General features: G+C 32.5%; 1 protein-coding gene and 2 pseudogenes across 1 annotated transcript; 1 reads left to right on the forward strand and 2 right to left on the reverse strand.

Annotated features, from left to right (window-relative positions):
- The first annotated feature begins 1,165 nt into the window (after nucleotides 1-1,165).
- Nucleotides 1,166-2,227, forward strand: LOC127241221 (F-box/kelch-repeat protein At3g16580-like). The gene has a single exon (XM_051260151.1). The coding sequence runs from the start codon at nucleotides 1,166-1,168 to the stop codon at nucleotides 2,225-2,227; it is 1,062 nt and encodes a 353-aa protein (XP_051116108.1).
- A 2,352-nt stretch (nucleotides 2,228-4,579) lies between these two features.
- LOC127241371 (protein ELC-like) lies at nucleotides 4,580-6,204 on the reverse strand (annotated as a pseudogene).
- A 6,019-nt stretch (nucleotides 6,205-12,223) lies between these two features.
- Nucleotides 12,224-13,863, reverse strand: LOC127241372 (protein ELC-like; annotated as a pseudogene).
- Nucleotides 13,864-17,137: the final 3,274 nt, after the last annotated feature.

A 17,137-nucleotide genomic window follows, 5' to 3' on the forward strand; every position in this document is an offset into this window, starting at 1 on the left:
TTGGTTACGTTTAATTCTCCACTTGTGATCTTTCACATTTTATCATTATACTCTTCCACCCAACAAAATATTATATTTTTTATTTTTTTAATATTATGTGTGTATATATATATTTATATTTTTATTAGGGTTTTATGAAGATATAATATTTTATTTGGACATACTACTACAAATACATCTATTTATTTATAATAATTAATTTTATTTATATTTAAATATATTACTAGTGATATTTTAAATTAATTATTAATTTAAATTTATTTGATTGGTGTATTAATTTTGTATTTTTATCCGTAATATAAAAAACAATATTTTATATTAAATTATTGTATTTTAAATGTATAAATTATATATTATATACTTTGTATAAATCTATATATTATATTTTTTAATATTAATCGAAAATCGTATTAAATTTTTTTATTAGAACACATGCAATTTGGTAAAAAAGATACATATAGTTCAAAAAAATAGATATATGTAAAGCTTAATTTATCACAATAAAATTTTTTAAAATTAATCGAAAACTGTATTAAAATATATTATTAGAACACACTCAATTTGGTAAAAAAGATAAATATAGTTCAAAAAAATAGATGTACTTAAAGTCTAATTTATCACAATAATTTTTCTTAACATTAATCGAAAATTGCATTAAAATATTTTATTAGAACACGCTCAATTTGGTAAAAAAAATAAATATAGTTCAAAAAAATAGATATAATTTGGTAAAAAGAATAAATATAGTTCAAAAAAATAGATATATGTAAAGTTTAATTTATCACAATAAATAAAATTCGAGGATAATTATGATATTTAAAATATAAAAATCTAAATTTTTTAATTAATCTGCAAAACAAACTAGATTTGACAAATATAAATCCAAACATATGATATGATACGATTTCAAAATCCTAAATACAATACGTAAAATCCTAATAACATAAATAAAGTCCCCATGAACAAAAGATTATATTTATATATATATATTGGGATATGATTTAGATATTATATTCTACATATGATTTGGATATTATTGGCATAACTTATCTATAAATATCTATGCGCCTCCGTACTTTATAGTAAAATTTCTAAGTTGACAGTTCTTGTCTTTTTTTGTCTCTTCTTGATTTCCTAAAATTTAAGTAACAATATATATAGTAGAATGGAATCAGTTTCACTCGATATTCTAGAACTCATCTTGGCACGACTTCCCGTCAAGTCTCTCCTTCGTTTCAAAAGCGTCTCCGCATCATGGAACGATATCATCTCAGATAAGGACTTTGCCATAGCACATTTCCGTCAATCCAAGAATTCATCGTCATCGTTCTATCAACATATGTTTCTTTTTTTGTCCCGTCCTGAGAAGGCATTCCGTCTCTCCAAATTGGAAGACGATGGATTGAAGCCATTGAGCAATGACCTCGAATACTGCTCGGATCCAGGCTGCCACCTCGAGATAGGGCAATGCTGCGATGGCCTAATACTCGTCTCTTCCAATATTCATGGACACTATTCTATTATCCTCTGGAATCCATCTGCCAGGAAGAATATTAATTTGGGATTCCCTTTTCAGTCTCCGTGTAATTTTGCATATGGCATCACTTTCGATAAAATGTCGAAGGATTACAAAATAGTAGTCGCCGATATGAAGGCAAAGCAATACGCAGTGTTCGACAACATAAGCCATCGTTGGAAAGAATTGAGAAGTATAGTGGAGATAACAATCGAAGATGACATTAAAAACTTCCGTTTGGATGACCATATGATCTGTTTGAGTAAAAGGGTTAAAGATCAAAGAGAATCTGAAACTTATGATATTGAAATGATCTTCTTCGACACAAGGGACGACAAGTTTTATAAATTTCGTTACAACACAGGGGCGAGCGTTGAAAATACATATTGTCTTGTCGATTGTTCGCCCAGCCAATTTTGCATGATCATTGGTGATATTGACAGTGATACATGCCGTGTTATGGTGAAGAAAACCGATAAAGAATGGATGGAATTTGATGGCCTGCGGATTCCGTGGGTGATGTTGTGCGAATGGCGTTGCAAGATGTACCTGAACGACAATGGTAGCGAGCTAATAGTTATTTCTCACGGACATTTTATAGTCTATAATTTGATCGAAGGAAAGAGTAGTATGATTTTGAAGCCGGACGATTCAATTGGTGAATATCCTTTGCTCGGATATTCGGATAATCTCTTCTTCAGCGGCTTCTAGCTAAAATAGGTTTTTGTTTTTGTTTTTACTTGTACTGTTTTGTTAGCTTGGCTAATTTGATTCGATTTATTCATCTATATATTCTGTTGGGAAGAAAATGATCCGATTTTTTTTTTTTTTTGGTAATTTTTATGTATTGTGATATGATAACTTACCATGAATTGAATATTAGATTGATTGATTGGTTTGGAGCAAGTTGAAAATTAATTAAGGTGCTGTTATGTTCTTTTTTATGATTGCTGAAATTAACTTGGAATATGATTTACTTAATAATATCAACTACTTAGTTACTGTTTGATGTAAAATTGCAATACAATCTGATTGAGTTGAACGCCATTTGACTTTTGGTTCAATTACGGTTATGCAAGCGACTCTATATATTATATTTGTATTATATTAATTTAAATTCATGTCTGTACATTTTTAGTACCTCACTTTTACTCATGGGGAAAAAACTAAGAGTTTGTTTCTTTTATCAAAAATCCTATGTCTTTACTGGAGCTAGCAAAAATTGATCCGACTCGACAACGTATACGGGTTGACACGAATCCGACACGATAGTAAACGGGTCAGGTTAGGGTTGAAGCTCAACTCGAACCCGACACTACAACCTGATTATAATATATTAATATTAATTAATATATTTATTATATATGTAAAATAATCATAATTTAATAATTTTCTCGTAAATTAATTTAAACTAAGTTCAATTAAAAATAATTCAACCTAATTTAGGCTCAAACCAATAAAAACTAACATAACAAAAAATTATTTAATTTGAATTATGTATACGAGTCAACCCGAACCTGACACGATAATAAACGGGTCAACATGAACCCAACACGATCATAAACGGGTCAGGTTAGGATTGAGTAATTTAACTCGTTTAAAGGGTTCAACCCGACACGAATCGACCTATTGTCGGCTCTAGTTTTTATTATTTGGACTCTGCAGTTTTTCGAGAAAAAATACACTATTTTCTCACACAAAACATCACATCATACATTATTTTAATATCAAACTTAAACCAAAATTTTTCCCAACCCATGAAAAAAAAAACATACCCTAACTCTTTTGAATCGAGTCACCAAATTGTATCTCTTTTTATGTGTACTTTTCTACCTTGATTTTCTCAATTTCGCAACAGACAACATACAAGGGCCACATGATGCTAACAATTCATACATATGCCTGAAATCAAATATGGCAAAAGCTGTATTCCGGATTTATTCGGATTTGAGGCAGCCTGGTGCTGAAGGAAGCATCGTTTTATAGCGCCTTTGCTCGAGAATTTTCACCCCAATCCTTTGGCTATCCGTCAAATTGGTTTAATTTCCGGGAACAAGCCGGCCAAGAGCTAATCGAGCATTCATTTATCCCTTTTTGTATCATTACAAGCAGGGGCAGTACTCTTCTCCTACAAAAGGGACCAAACTATAGAAAACCAATACCTCGGGACACACTATTTCACTCGATCCAAGATCGCAATGTCTATAACAGTAATGACAAGGTCTACCAGATGAAAACTTGAAAATAGGGTCCTCGCTCGCAGCTGGACCAGAACATTATCCCTTAAAACGTACCTGCATTTTGAAGATTTCCATCAGTCGCACAAAGGGGTAGAGATTCGAGTACCAAGCTAAGGGTGCTCGCAATGGAATACAGCCTGCGCCTGCGTTTTGCATAAAAAAAATATGATGACTAACAATTAACAGTGTTAAAATAGAGCTAACTAAGGACTTGATAGAACAAGAACAAATCCGTAGTCATTATTGTTCATAATTCAGCTCTACAATTAATACTTCTCTTGTTATGTCAATCAAGGCTATATACAATATAATATGATGAAATTAATGTTCTACGCGCTGAGGAACAAAGGATCTTAGATCAAGAAAACGCTGCGAAAGCTGGATGGGGTCATCAGATACACAACTACACTACACTATGTGTTCCATACATACAAGTTAGTGAAAAATGTCCGAACAGCAGGTCATGAAACATCTGCGACTTGGATCCCTTCATTAGGCCTTTACCTTAAACACAAGTACACTATTACGTCTTAACTCTGCTACGCTGCTAGCTAAGGCAATTTCATTTTATGATTTCCCCGTAAATTCTAACAACCAACCATTGAAATAAAGTCATAGAAGAAACTAGCTACTTAGGCACAAAACGATCATTTCAATTCAAAGTAATAATAATATGCATTCCAGCATGTTCTCATACTACGCTATCAAATTACCCGCACAAATCAATCAACCTTCCTAGCCAAAGCATACATCAAGTATGAGCAGACCCAGTGAACAATGTCCATGAAAAAAACACTATCTGCCGTATAATCATAAATAGACATAATGAAATCCTTGCGGGGCAGCCAAAGAACACAGATATAATTGTGCACCAAATACAAGTAATTTCTTATACCCACTGTGCTGTACAATCATAACAAAAATTGCTATACCACGCTGTTCAATAATCAAAAATTGCCGATAATGGCTACAATCCGAAGAAAGTGGTTCTTCAAAACAACATACCAACACCACGGCTATAGATCCATTAATCCAAATAACCTATAAACTCATTGAGACAAAAATACAGAACTGTATCAACTTTCATAATGCCCAATGTGAAGCTGTGCGAACAAAAACCTTTCAAACCTTATCCTCAATTTCTTCACGCTTAATGTGTTGTTTGGACAATAAAATGAAAACCCCTGCCAGAGAACACAAATGTTATCGATCCCGAAAAATATGATTCACAAAATCAGAATGAAGAAGAACAATATTCATTTATCACCAAAACCGCACAAAAACAAAACAATATCACAATAAAGAATATACATACAACCTCGTCAGAATGCATAGTGGGAAGGCGGCGCCCTGGAAGCCATGCTAGCAACCTGAGCCTGCATTTGGATGGCCCTAACTTTGGATGCCGTGGCACGATGGAAAAACTGCTCTCGTGCCAAAAGCCGCACATTCCTCAAGTACTGATCGAATGGCACTGCTCCTTCCTGCACAGCCTTGTCCAAAGCATATATGGTATCCTCCACTGCCAAATCCGACGCCGTGCAATCCAACATTTGCTTGGACAGAGCATCACAGGGCTCAAAGCATTCGTCAATGTCGATGTTGCTGACATCGTTACCCCCCAATTTCGATTCGTTTTCCCTTATCCATCCCTCCAGAACATCGCTGTTCATCAAAACCATTTGCAGCTGCTGCTCGAGTGCTTCCTTCTCATCCTGCATTTCCTTCAATCCTTTGGTTAAATCCTCCTCGCGTTTTCTCAGCACTGCCTGCGTCGCGAAGAGCCCTTCCATTTCCCCTCCCTAGTCTTCCTCATGTTCTTAATATCACCATTCAAACTCTCCACGAGCTTATTCATGGCGTTTTTTTTATAAACCTCAGCCGGATCGTCCATTACTCTACCACTTCCATACGGCGGCGGTGGGGTCGGGGAAGGGGGGTAGTCTCTCGGGGGGATTGCCGGCCGCGCCGGAGTCGATCCAACGGAAGAATTGGCATTGGCATTCCCGTAGTTTTGATTCAAATTAGGGTTTGACGGGTTACGCTGGGAATACAGGGGCGGATCGCGGGCGAAGAAATGGCTCAAATTCCTGGCCAATTCGACCAAATTGGAGGCCGGGAAGACCCACGAATGAAGGTAAGGAACGGAGACGACGCCGTTGGGGGAGACGAAGGGGTGGGGGCGCTTGATGATCATGTCGCGGGTTGGATTGACGAAGACGAGGGGGGCGTGGCGGGGGTAGGACTCCATGAGCCAGATGATGACGGGGATATTGTATGTGACGCCTTGGAAAGTCATGGGGACGGTGCCGTCGGCCTGTAGGAGGTTGACTGTGCGGCCATCGTTGTGGGTGAAGACGGCGGTCTTGGGTTGCAGGGAAGGGTAGGCTTCGGTGAGGTACAACAAGTGTTGCCGGATGTGCCACTTCATGTCCTCATAGAACTCCTCGTTTTTTATAAATCAGTTTTAATATAATTATAAATAAATCAATATATTTTTTATTTATTTGTATCATATAAATTTATTATCTGCAAAATGATACTCATATTATATATAGTTGGACACGAGATTTAAAAATATTGATATTATATTGATAGTTGGTAAAAAATATGAATAAAATATTCTTTTGCCCTTGTGAGTGTATTAGTGTAAAAAGTAATGACATTTGTGTAATAATAATGAAAATATAGGGATAATTTGATGGTGAGATGAGTATTTATGTAAATGAGATTATTATTTTCGGACGGACAAAAATAATAAACAACACTATTATATTGAAACGGGGGAGTATATACTATCTTTCTCCCTAACCCTAATTCTAAATCATATCGGTTAAGATTTTATTCATATAAAAAATTGTTATTATTTTAATAAACTTTTCGAAATAATTACTCCAAATTTTCCTCGATTAGGTTAATTATTAGTTTAATAATTTAATTGGATGTTATATATATATATATGCATATAATATTGTATTTAATGATATATAGAAATATATCTAATTTAATACTCTTTCCGTCTACACACAAAATAAATATTTACTTTTGATGCGATATTTAAAAAATAATATTATTTTAATTATAGTGGGTAAATAAAAGTAGTAAAATGACATCTTTGCTCTTGTTTTTTTGTGTAAAAATAATAATGTGATGTAAAGTAAGGGTATTTATGAAAAAAAGTGAGGTATTTAATGAAATATTTATTTTGTAATTGGACGTTTCAAAATAAAAATATGTATGCTTTCTACCTGGACGAATAGAGTGTATTTTTATAACTAATATTAGATAGATTTTGTACGATAACTTTTAATAGTATACCGTACTTATTTTAATATATATATATATATAAGAATTTCCGTACTTATTTTAATATATATATATATATAAGAATTACGAATACATAATATTAATATTTGTTTATTTTGCAAATTTTTTGGACAATTGTTATAAAAATACAGAAATATAGATATGCTTCTTCATATATTAGTGGTGTATCATTAATTTTGTGTGCTGGATAACATTACTTACATTTAGGGTGTATTTGTATGTTGGATATATGTATTTTTTTTATATTTAATATTTAAAAAATTATATTAATAATATAAAAAATAATACTTTATATTAAATATAATTTTTTTAAAATTAATAAAATATATATTATATTGTTTTGGTAATATTTATAGGGACTAATGAAAAGATATAGGTAAACACTAGGAGTGGCAAAACTAAGCCCAATCCGGCGCGAAAGAATTGTGATTGGATCTCCAAAAAAGTCTCAACAATTTTTGGGCCGTGTCTGGCCCAACACGTTAATGAACCGGATCGTGTCTGATTCAGTCCGATTTTTTAAAAATAATATTTAAATATTAATATATTTATATATATGTTTGGTTACGTTTAATTCTCCACTTGTGATCTTTCACATTTTATCATCATACTCTTCCACCCAACAAAATATAATATTTTTTATTTTTTTAATATTATGTGTGTATATATATATTTATATTTTTATTAGGGTTTTATGAAGATATAATATTTTATTTGAACATACTACTACAAATACATCTATTTATTTATAATAATTAATTTTATTTATATTTAAATATATTACTAGTGATATTTTAAATTAATTATTAATTTAAATTTATTTGATTGGTGTATTAATTTTGTATTTTTTATCCGTAATATAAAAAACAATATTTTATATTAAATTATTGTATTTTAAATGTATAAATTATATATTATATACTTTGTATAAACCTATATATTATATTTTTTAATATTAATCGAAAATCGTATTAAATTTTTTTATTAGAACACATGCAATTTGGTAAAAAAGATACATATAGTTCAAAAAAATAGATATATGTAAAGCTTAATTTATCACAATAAAATTTTTTAAAATTAATCGAAACTGTATTAAAATATATTATTAGAACACACTCAATTTGGTAAAAAAGATAAATATAGTTCAAAAAAATAGATGTACTTAAAGTCTAATTTATCACAATAAATTTTTTTAACATTAATCGAAAATTGCATTAAAATATTTTATTAGAACACGCTCAATTTGGTAAAAAAAATAAATATAGTTCAAAAAAATAGATATAATTTGGTAAAAAGAATAAATATAGTTCAAAAAAATAGATATATGTAAAGTTTAATTTATCACAATAAATAAAATTCGAGGATAATTATGATATTTAATATATAAAAATCTAAATTTTTTAATTAATTTGCAAAACAAACTAGATTTGACAAATATAAATCCAAACATATGATATGATACGATTTCAAAATCCTAAATACAATACGTAAAATCCTAATAACATAAATAAAGTCTCCATGAACAAAACATTATATTTATATATATATATTGGGATATGATTTAGATATTATATTCTACATATGATTTGGATATTATTGGCATAACTTATCTATAAATATCTATGTGCCTCCGTACTTTATAGTAAAATTTCTAAGTTGACAGTTCTTGTCTTTTTTTGTCTCTTCTTGATTTCCTAAAATTTAAGTAACAATATATATAGTAGAATGGAATCAGTTTCACTCGATGTTCTAGAACTCATCTTGGCACGACTTCCCGTCAAGTCTCTCCTTCGTTTCAAAAGCGTCTCCGCATCATGGAACGATATCATCTCAGATAAGGACTTTGCCATAGCACATTTCCGTCAATCCAAGAATTCATCGTCATCGTTCTATCAACATATGTTTCTTTTTTTGTCCCGTCCTGAGAAGGCATTCCGTCTCTCCAAATTGGAAGACGATGGATTGAAGCCATTGAGCAATGACCTCGAATACTGCTCGGATCCAGGCTGCCACCTCGAGATAGGGCAATGCTGCGATGGCCTAATACTCGTCTCTTCCAATATTCATGGACACTATTCTATTATCCTCTGGAATCCATCTGCCAGGAAGAATATTAATTTGGGATTCCCTTTTCAGTCTCCGTGTAATTTTGCATATGGCATCACTTTCGATAAAATGTCGAAGGATTACAAAATAGTAGTCGCCGATATGAAGGCAAAGCAATACGCAGTGTTCGACAACATAAGCCATCGTTGGAAAGAATTGAGAAGTATAGTGGAGATAACAATCGAAGATGACATTAAAAACTTCCGTTTGGATGACCATATGATCTGTTTGAGTAAAAGGGTTAAAGATCAAAGAGAATCTGAAACTTATGATATTGAAATGATCTTCTTCGACACAAGGGACGACAAGTTTTATAAATTTCGTTACAACACAGGGGCGAGCGTTGAAAATACATATTGTCTTGTCGATTGTTCGCCCAGCCAATTTTGCATGATCATTGGTGATATTGACAGTGATACATGCCGTGTTATGGTGAAGAAAACCGATAAAGAATGGATGGAATTTGATGGCCTGCGGATTCCGTGGGTGATGTTGTGCGAATGGCGTTGCAAGATGTACCTGAACGACAATGGTAGCGAGCTAATAGTTATTTCTCACGGACATTTTATAGTCTATAATTTGATCGAAGGAAAGAGTAGTATGATTTTGAAGCCGGACGATTCAATTGGTGAATATCCTTTGCTCGGATATTCGGATAATCTCTTCTTCAGCGGCTTCTAGCTAAAATAGGTTTTTGTTTTTGTTTTTACTTGTACTGTTTTGTTAGCTTGGCTAATTTGATTCGATTTATTCATCTATATATTCTGTTGGGAAGAAAATGATCCGATTTTTTTTTTTTTTTTGGTAATTTTTATGTATTGTGATATGATAACTTACCATGAATTGAATATTAGATTGATTGATTGGTTTGGAGCAAGTTGAAAATTAATTAAGGTGCTGTTATGTTCTTTTTTATGATTGCTGAAATTAACTTGGAATATGATTTACTTAATAATATCAACTACTTAGTTACTGTTTGATGTAAAATTGCAATACAATCTGATTGAGTTGAACGCCATTTGACTTTTGGTTCAATTACGGTTATGCAAGCGACTCTATATATTATATTTGTATTATATTAATTTAAATTCATGTCTGTACATTTTTAGTACCTCACTTTTACTCATGGGGAAAAAACTAAGAGTTTGTTTCTTTTATCAAAAATCCTATGTCTTTACTGGAGCTAGCAAAAATTGATCCGACTCGACAACGTATACGGGTTGACACGAATCCGACACGATAGTAAACGGGTCAGGTTAGGGTTGAAGCTCAACTCGAACCCGACACTACAACCTGATTATAATATATTAATATTAATTAATATATTTATTATATATGTAAAATAATCATAATTTAATAATTTTCTCGTAAATTAATTTAAACTAAGTTCAATTAAAAATAATTCAACCTAATTTAGGCTCAAACCAATAAAAACTAACATAACAAAAAATTATTTAATTTGAATTATGTATACGAGTCAACCCGAACCTGACACGATAATAAACGGGTCAACATGAACCCAACACGATCATAAACGGGTCAGGTTAGGATTGAGTAATTTAACTCGTTTAAAGGGTTCAACCCGACACGAATCGACCTATTGTCGGCTCTAGTTTTTATTATTTGGACTCTGCAGTTTTTCGAGAAAAAATACACTATTTTCTCACACAAAACATCACATCATACATTATTTTAATATCAAACTTAAACCAAAATTTTTCCCAACCCATGAAAAAAAAAACATACCCTAACTCTTTTGAATCGAGTCACCAAATTGTATCTCTTTTTATGTGTACTTTTCTACCTTGATTTTCTCAATTTCGCAACAGACAACATACAAGGGCCACATGATGCTAACAATTCATACATATGCCTGAAATCAAATATGGCAAAAGCTGTATTCCGGATTTATTCGGATTTGAGGCAGCCTGGTGCTGAAGGAAGCATCGTTTTATAGCGCCTTTGCTCGAGAATTTTCACCCCAATCCTTTGGCTATCCGTCAAATTGGTTTAATTTCCGGGAACAAGCCGGCCAAGAGCTAATCGAGCATTCATTTATCCCTTTTTGTATCATTACAAGCAGGGGCAGTACTCTTCTCCTACAAAAGGGACCAAACTATAGAAAACCAATACCTCGGGACACACTATTTCACTCGATCCAAGATCGCAATGTCTATAACAGTAATGACAAGGTCTACCAGATGAAAACTTGAAAATAGGGTCCTCGCTCGCAGCTGGACCAGAACATTATCCCTTAAAACGTACCTGCATTTTGAAGATTTCCATCAGTCGCACAAAGGGGTAGAGATTCGAGTACCAAGCTAAGGGTGCTCGCAATGGAATACAGCCTGCGCCTGCGTTTTGCATAAAAAAAATATGATGACTAACAATTAACAGTGTTAAAATAGAGCTAACTAAGGACTTGATAGAACAAGAACAAATCCGTAGTCATTATTGTTCATAATTCAGCTCTACAATTAATACTTCTCTTGTTATGTCAATCAAGGCTATATACAATATAATATGATGAAATTAATGTTCTACGCGCTGAGGAACAAAGGATCTTAGATCAAGAAAACGCTGCGAAAGCTGGATGGGGTCATCAGATACACAACTACACTACACTATGTGTTCCATACATACAAGTTAGTGAAAAATGTCCGAACAGCAGGTCATGAAACATCTGCGACTTGGATCCCTTCATTAGGCCTTTACCTTAAACACAAGTACACTATTACGTCTTAACTCTGCTACGCTGCTAGCTAAGGCAATTTCATTTTATGATTTCCCCGTAAATTCTAACAACCAACCATTGAAATAAAGTCATAGAAGAAACTAGCTACTTAGGCACAAAACGATCATTTCAATTCAAAGTAATAATAATATGCATTCCAGCATGTTCTCATACTACGCTATCAAATTACCCGCACAAATCAATCAACCTTCCTAGCCAAAGCATACATCAAGTATGAGCAGACCCAGTGAACAATGTCCATGAAAAAAACACTATCTGCCGTATAATCATAAATAGACATAATGAAATCCTTGCGGGGCAGCCAAAGAACACAGATATAATTGTGCACCAAATACAAGTAATTTCTTATACCCACTGTGCTGTACAATCATAACAAAAATTGCTATACCACGCTGTTCAATAATCAAAAATTGCCGATAATGGCTACAATCCGAAGAAAGTGGTTCTTCAAAACAACATACCAACACCACGGCTATAGATCCATTAATCCAAATAACCTATAAACTCATTGAGACAAAAATACAGAACTGTATCAACTTTCATAATGCCCAATGTGAAGCTGTGCGAACAAAAACCTTTCAAACCTTATCCTCAATTTCTTCACGCTTAATGTGTTGTTTGGACAATAAAATGAAAACCCCTGCCAGAGAACACAAATGTTATCGATCCCGAAAAATATGATTCACAAAATCAGAATGAAGAAGAACAATATTCATTTATCACCAAAACCGCACAAAAACAAAACAATATCACAATAAAGAATATACATACAACCTCGTCAGAATGCATAGTGGGAAGGCGGCGCCCTGGAAGCCATGCTAGCAACCTGAGCCTGCATTTGGATGGCCCTAACTTTGGATGCCGTGGCACGATGGAAAAACTGCTCTCGTGCCAAAAGCCGCACATTCCTCAAGTACTGATCGAATGGCACTGCTCCTTCCTGCACAGCCTTGTCCAAAGCATATATGGTATCCTCCACTGCCAAATCCGACGCCGTGCAATCCAACATTTGCTTGGACAGAGCATCACAGGGCTCAAAGCATTCGTCAATGTCGATGTTGCTGACATCGTTACCCCCCAATTTCGATTCGTTTTCCCTTATCCATCCCTCCAGAACATCGCTGTTCATCAAAACCATTTGCAGCTGCTGCTCGAGTGCTTCCTTCTCATCCTGCATTTCCTTCAATCCTTTGGTTAAATCCTCCTCGCGTTTTCTCAGCACTGCCTGCGTCGCGAAGAGCCCTTCCATTTCCCCTCCCTAGTCTTCCTCATGTTCTTAATATCACCATTCAAACTCTCCACGAGCTTATTCATGGCGTTTTTTTTATAAACCTCAGCCGGATCGTCCATTACTCTACCACTTCCATACGGCGGCGGTGGGGTCGGGGAAGGGGGGTAGTCTCTCGGGGGGATTGCCGGCCGCGCCGGAGTCGATCCAACGGAAGAATTGGCATTGGCATTCCCGTAGTTTTGATTCAAATTAGGGTTTGACGGGTTACGCTGGGAATACAGGGGCGGATCGCGGGCGAAGAAATGGCTCAAATTCCTGGCCAATTCGACCAAATTGGAGGCCGGGAAGACCCACGAATGAAGGTAAGGAACGGAGACGACGCCGTTGGGGGAGACGAAGGGGTGGGGGCGCTTGATGATCATGTCGCGGGTTGGATTGACGAAGACGAGGGGGGCGTGGCGGGGGTAGGACTCCATGAGCCAGATGATGACGGGGATATTGTATGTGACGCCTTGGAAAGTCATGGGGACGGTGCCGTCGGCCTGTAGGAGGTTGACTGTGCGGCCATCGTTGTGGGTGAAGACGGCGGTCTTGGGTTGCAGGGAAGGGTAGGCTTCGGTGAGGTACAACAAGTGTTGCCGGATGTGCCACTTCATGTCCTCATAGAACTCCTCGTTTTTTATAAATCAGTTTTAATATAATTATAAATAAATCAATATATTTTTTATTTATTTGTATCATATAAATTTATTATCTGCAAAATGATACTCATATTATATATAGTTGGACACGAGATTTAAAAATATTGATATTATATTGATAGTTGGTAAAAAATATGAATAAAATATTCTTTTGCCCTTGTGAGTGTATTAGTGTAAAAAGTAATGACATTTGTGTAATAATAATGAAAATATAGGGATAATTTGATGGTGAGATGAGTATTTATGTAAATGAGATTATTATTTTCGGACGGACAAAAATAATAAACAACACTATTATATTGAAACGGGGGAGTATATACTATCTTTCTCCCTAACCCTAATTCTAAATCATATCGGTTAAGATTTTATTCATATAAAAAATTGTTATTATTTTAATAAACTTTTCGAAATAATTACTCCAAATTTTCCTCGATTAGGTTAATTATTAGTTTAATAATTTAATTGGATGTTATATATATATATATGCATATAATATTGTATTTAATGATATATAGAAATATATCTAATTTAATACTCTTTCCGTCTACACACAAAATAAATATTTACTTTTGATGCGATATTTAAAAAATAATATTATTTTAATTATAGTGGGTAAATAAAAGTAGTAAAATGACATCTTTGCTCTTGTTTTTTTGTGTAAAAATAATAATGTGATGTAAAGTAAGGGTATTTATGAAAAAAAGTGAGGTATTTAATGAAATATTTATTTTGTAATTGGACGTTTCAAAATAAAAATATGTATGCTTTCTACCTGGACGAATAGAGTGTATTTTTATAACTAATATTAGATAGATTTTGTACGATAACTTTTAATAGTATACCGTACTTATTTTAATATATATATATATAAGAATTTCCGTACTTATTTTAATATATATATATATATAAGAATTACGAATACATAATATTAATATTTGTTTATTTTGCAAATTTTTTGGACAATTGTTATAAAAATACAGAAATATAGATATGCTTCTTCATATATTAGTGGTGTATCATTAATTTTGTGTGCTGGATAACATTACTTACATTTAGGGTGTATTTGTATGTTGGATATATGTATTTTTTTTATATTTAATATTTAAAAAATTATATTAATAATATAAAAAATAATACTTTATATTAAATATAATTTTTTTAAAATTAATAAAATATATATTATATTGTTTTGGTAATATTTATAGGGACTAATGAAAAGATATAGGTAAACACTAGGAGTGGCAAAACTAAGCCCAATCCGGCGCGAAAGAATTGTGATTGGATCTCCAAAAAAGTCTCAACAATTTTTGGGCCGTGTCTGGCCCAACACGTTAATGAACCGGATCGTGTCTGATTCAGTCCGATTTTTTAAAAATAATATTTAAATATTAATATATTTATATATATGTTTGGTTACGTTTAATTCTCCACTTGTGATCTTTCACATTTTATCATCATACTCTTCCACCCAACAAAATATAATATTTTTTATTTTTTTAATATTATGTGTGTATATATATATTTATATTTTTATTAGGGTTTTATGAAGATATAATATTTTATTTGAACATACTACTACAAATACATCTATTTATTTATAATAATTAATTTTATTTATATTTAAATATATTACTAGTGATATTTTAAATTAATTATTAATTTAAATTTATTTGATTGGTGTATTAATTTTGTATTTTTTATCCGTAATATAAAAAACAATATTTTATATTAAATTATTGTATTTTAAATGTATAAATTATATATTATATACTTTGTATAAACCTATATATTATATTTTTTAATATTAATCGAAAATCGTATTAAATTTTTTTATTAGAACACATGCAATTTGGTAAAAAAGATACATATAGTTCAAAAAAATAGATATATGTAAAGCTTAATTTATCACAATAAAATTTTTTAAAATTAATCGAAACTGTATTAAAATATATTATTAGAACACACTCAATTTGGTAAAAAAGATAAATATAGTTCAAAAAAATAGATGTACTTAAAGTCTAATTTATCACAATAAATTTTTTTAACATTAATCGAAAATTGCATTAAAATATTTTATTAGAACACGCTCAATTTGGTAAAAAAAATAAATATAGTTCAAAAAAATAGATATAATTTGGTAAAAAGAATAAATATAGTTCAAAAAAATAGATATATGTAAAGTTTAATTTATCACAATAAATAAAATTCGAGGATAATTATGATATTTAATATATAAAAATCTAAATTTTTTAATTAATTTGCAAAACAAACTAGATTTGACAAATATAAATCCAAACATATGATATGATACGATTTCAAAATCCTAAATACAATACGTAAAATCCTAATAACATAAATAAAGTCTCCATGAACAAAACATTATATTTATATATATATATTGGGATATGATTTAGATATTATATTCTACATATGATTTGGATATTATTGGCATAACTTATCTATAAATATCTATGTGCCTCCGTACTTTATAGTAAAATTTCTAAGTTGACAGTTCTTGTCTTTTTTTGTCTCTTCTTGATTTCCTAAAATTTAAGTAACAATATATATAGTAGAATGGAATCAGTTTCACTCGATGTTCTAGAACTCATCTTGGCACGACTTCCCGTCAAGTCTCTCCTTCGTTTCAAAAGCGTCTCCGCATCATGGAACGATATCATCTCAGATAAGGACTTTGCCATAGCACATTTCCGTCAATCCAAGAATTCATCGTCATCGTTCTATCAACATATGTTTCTTTTTTTGTCCCGTCCTGAGAAGGCATTCCGTCTCTCCAAATTGGAAGACGATGGATTGAAGCCATTGAGCAATGACCTCGAATACTGCTCGGATCCAGGCTGCCACCTCGAGATAGGGCAATGCTGCGATGGCCTAATACTCGTCTCTTCCAATATTCATGGACACTATTCTATTATCCTCTGGAATCCATCTGCCAGGAAGAATATTAATTTGGGATTCCCTTTTCAGTCTCCGTGTAATTTTGCATATGGCATCACTTTCGATAAAATGTCGAAGGATTACAAAATAGTAGTCGCCGATATGAAGGCAAAGCAATACGCAGTGTTCGACAACATAAGCCATCGTTGGAAAGAATTGAGAAGTATAGTGGAGATAACAATCGAAGATGACATTAAAAACTTCCGTTTGGATGACCATATGATCTGTTTGAGTAAAAGGGTTAAAGATCAAAGAGAATCTGAAACTTATGATATTGAAATGATCTTCTTCGACACAAGGGACGAC

This window comes from Andrographis paniculata, unplaced genomic scaffold (genome assembly GCF_009805555.1).
Source record: "Andrographis paniculata isolate CXL003 unplaced genomic scaffold, ASM980555v1 Contig82END, whole genome shotgun sequence".
In the NCBI taxonomy this organism is placed as follows: domain Eukaryota; kingdom Viridiplantae; phylum Streptophyta; class Magnoliopsida; order Lamiales; family Acanthaceae; genus Andrographis; species Andrographis paniculata.